We start from the raw sequence: 2,500 nt of genomic DNA on the forward strand, positions 1-2,500 counted from the left end.
GTGTGTGTGTGTGTGTGTACCTCCACTTGCAGGATGGAGGTGAAGGTCTTGGCGTCCTCGGCAACTCCTCCGATGTAAAGAGTTTTGGTGAAAACCGGTGGATGATCATTCTCATCACGAACCTCGATCAGCACCCGAGCGGTGTTTGCTGTGCGCACGCACACACACGCGCACACAGACACACACACACACATTAATACAATATAGCAGATGCTAAATGCTGCTAAATGACTAGTTCACACTGTTGGGATGTTTCTATGAATTTTGTATGAAAAATATAAAGAAAGGAAGAAAGAAAATTCAAAACAAAAACAGTGTTAAAATAATGAAAAACAGTACTGAATAGAACAAAAGTACTAAATAAAAAGTGCAAAAGGTGAATTTATTCCGTAAAGGAAAAATATTTCGGTATATAAAGAAAATGAACAAGAAAAAATGCAAACTTTAATAAAAACAAACAAACGAACTCATAAACAAAAGAGAAAATGCAACCGAAAAACGGCGTGGAATTCATCCACGAAAAAATTGGAATAACAAATAAGAATCAAAAAAAAAAAAAGAGAGCGGAAGAAAAAAGCAAACAAATAAACACGGAAAAGGAAAGAGAGAAAGAACGAAGGGACGAGGAAATGAGAAACGAGACGGAAAGTAAGGGGGAAATGATGCCGGCCGCGGCGCCCTCCCTTACTCTTGGACGGCGCTCTGAGGTTGGAGGACACCACGCCCATGGAGTCGGCCTCCACCTTCAGGGCGAAGCTGCTGTTGGACTCGTAGTCCAGGGGTCTGGAGGTGGAGACCACTCCGGTGCGGTTGTCCAGCCGGAACACGCCTGCACCACATCACTCGTCATTATCAACGCGTTACAACTTTGCAGTCACATTTTCGCCAATCACGTCATCATTCATCAGCCACACGCAGCACTGGGATGTTTCCATGACATCATCCCGTCACATCTTGGACTTTTGAACAAAACCTGATTAAAAACACACAAACATATAATATCATATCGTTTTATTCGATATTATGGTCTTAGGCCTGATTTTGTTGGTTAAATTGCTCCGTCTTTGTTCCGCCGAGTTTTGGGGAGGCTCTCCCTCCTTTTTACCCTCTCGTCACATTTTGCCAGATATCAAAGCAATCTCCTGCCAAATCTGTTCATTAATCACCCTCCAAAACCCTTCTTCATATCCATGCATACCAATATTTTATCCTGTGCATAGAATTGCGCTCTCATCTATAGTTGGCTATTTCTAATATCGTTTTAATTTTAACTTGTGGTTTTTCACACCGCTGAGCTGTTTGTCGACGCTAGTCGTACGTAGAGAAATGCACCGATCGTCAGGACAAACTCCAGAGGCGGATGGATCCGGGTCCAGAAAGTAAAAAGATCCCGCGTTCCCGTTTTTTTTGCTCCGGCCACGGAGCTCCGGTATCCACATCCTTTACTTTCTGACGCCGGAAATCGCTCCACCTCTGTTGAGACCTCAACGTCTCCAGAATGCCTCCCACCTTCCTCGTTGCCCTCGACGATGGAGTACACGATGCTTTGATTGACGGCCGAGGCCAAGATGGCGCCCACGGAGGTTCCGACGGGAGCGGCCTCGCTGACCGGAGGAAACCTGCGGACCAATCAGATGGAAGCATTGGGTTGGGTGATAGTGACAGAACACCTCGATGACAGTAGTTTGCCGATATCTCGGGGGATTACGACCGGCGCTTCCGCGAGACGTCGACAATTGAAGCAACCGTCTGCGGAATACTCAAATTCGATTGGTCGATAGCAGACACCGGCAGTGCCTGATCTGCTGATAATGACCATCGTCCCAGGCAACCACTTCTCTGCCCGGTTTCACGTCCACTTCCCCGGGATCCTAATGCAAACACTAGCAAGTGGCGCCATCTGGTGGCGCTGTATAGGAACTATTGCACGTCATATGTAGGGCAAATGTATTTTTTGTAGGCAAATAGTTAGATACGTTGCTATGGAACTATTAAATATAATAAGCTCTTAAATTAAAAATACTAGTTATGCAATCTTTTCAAATTAATAAATAAGATATGGACTCTGGTAGGAAGTGTTTCCTCAGCAGAATTGAGAACATATTGTCTTCGAAAACCCGACAGATGCTGTTTGACTTGATCTCGTCTGAGTTGTGTTCAATTTGCCAAAAACCAGAGACTTGCATTCTCAGTCATGTTTTTTTTTTTTTGTTTGTTTTTTTTTCTTAAATCTGGCGCCCGTCTTTCAACCCCTTTATCTGCCAGGTTTTTTTTTTGTTTGTTTTTCTTTCGCTTTGATTGGAGCCGATTTTCGCTTCAAACCTGGCAACCAGCCACATCTCCGGCAAACCCAGTTCATCCATTGAACCAGCGGTCGCAGCTGGAGAAACGGCAAAACGCGGCGACCAACTGGTTGTCATGTGAGTATCACAGGATAAAGGGATGGGGAAGAAGGAAGGAAGGAAGGGGGGAAAGAAGAACGGAAGGAAGGAAGGAAGGA

General features: G+C 44.9%; 1 protein-coding gene across 1 annotated transcript in view; it reads right to left on the minus strand.

Moving 5' to 3' along the window:
• LOC307245636 (protocadherin-15-like) overlaps window positions 1–2,500 on the minus strand; it is a gene marked incomplete at both ends in the record, with an annotated part of 144,376 nt that overhangs the window by 17,066 nt on the left and 124,810 nt on the right. Inside the window, 3 exons of the mRNA XM_080021282.1 lie at window positions 21–148; window positions 689–829; window positions 1,510–1,619. Of these exons, the coding sequence (XP_079877408.1) occupies window positions 21–148; window positions 689–829; window positions 1,510–1,619 (379 nt within the window). The remainder of the gene's footprint in view (window positions 1–20; window positions 149–688; window positions 830–1,509; window positions 1,620–2,500) is intronic.

The sequence above is a fragment of the Zeus faber genome, assembly GCF_960531495.2.
Source record: "Zeus faber genome assembly, chromosome: 20".
Taxonomy (NCBI): Eukaryota; Metazoa; Chordata; class Actinopteri; order Zeiformes; family Zeidae; genus Zeus; species Zeus faber.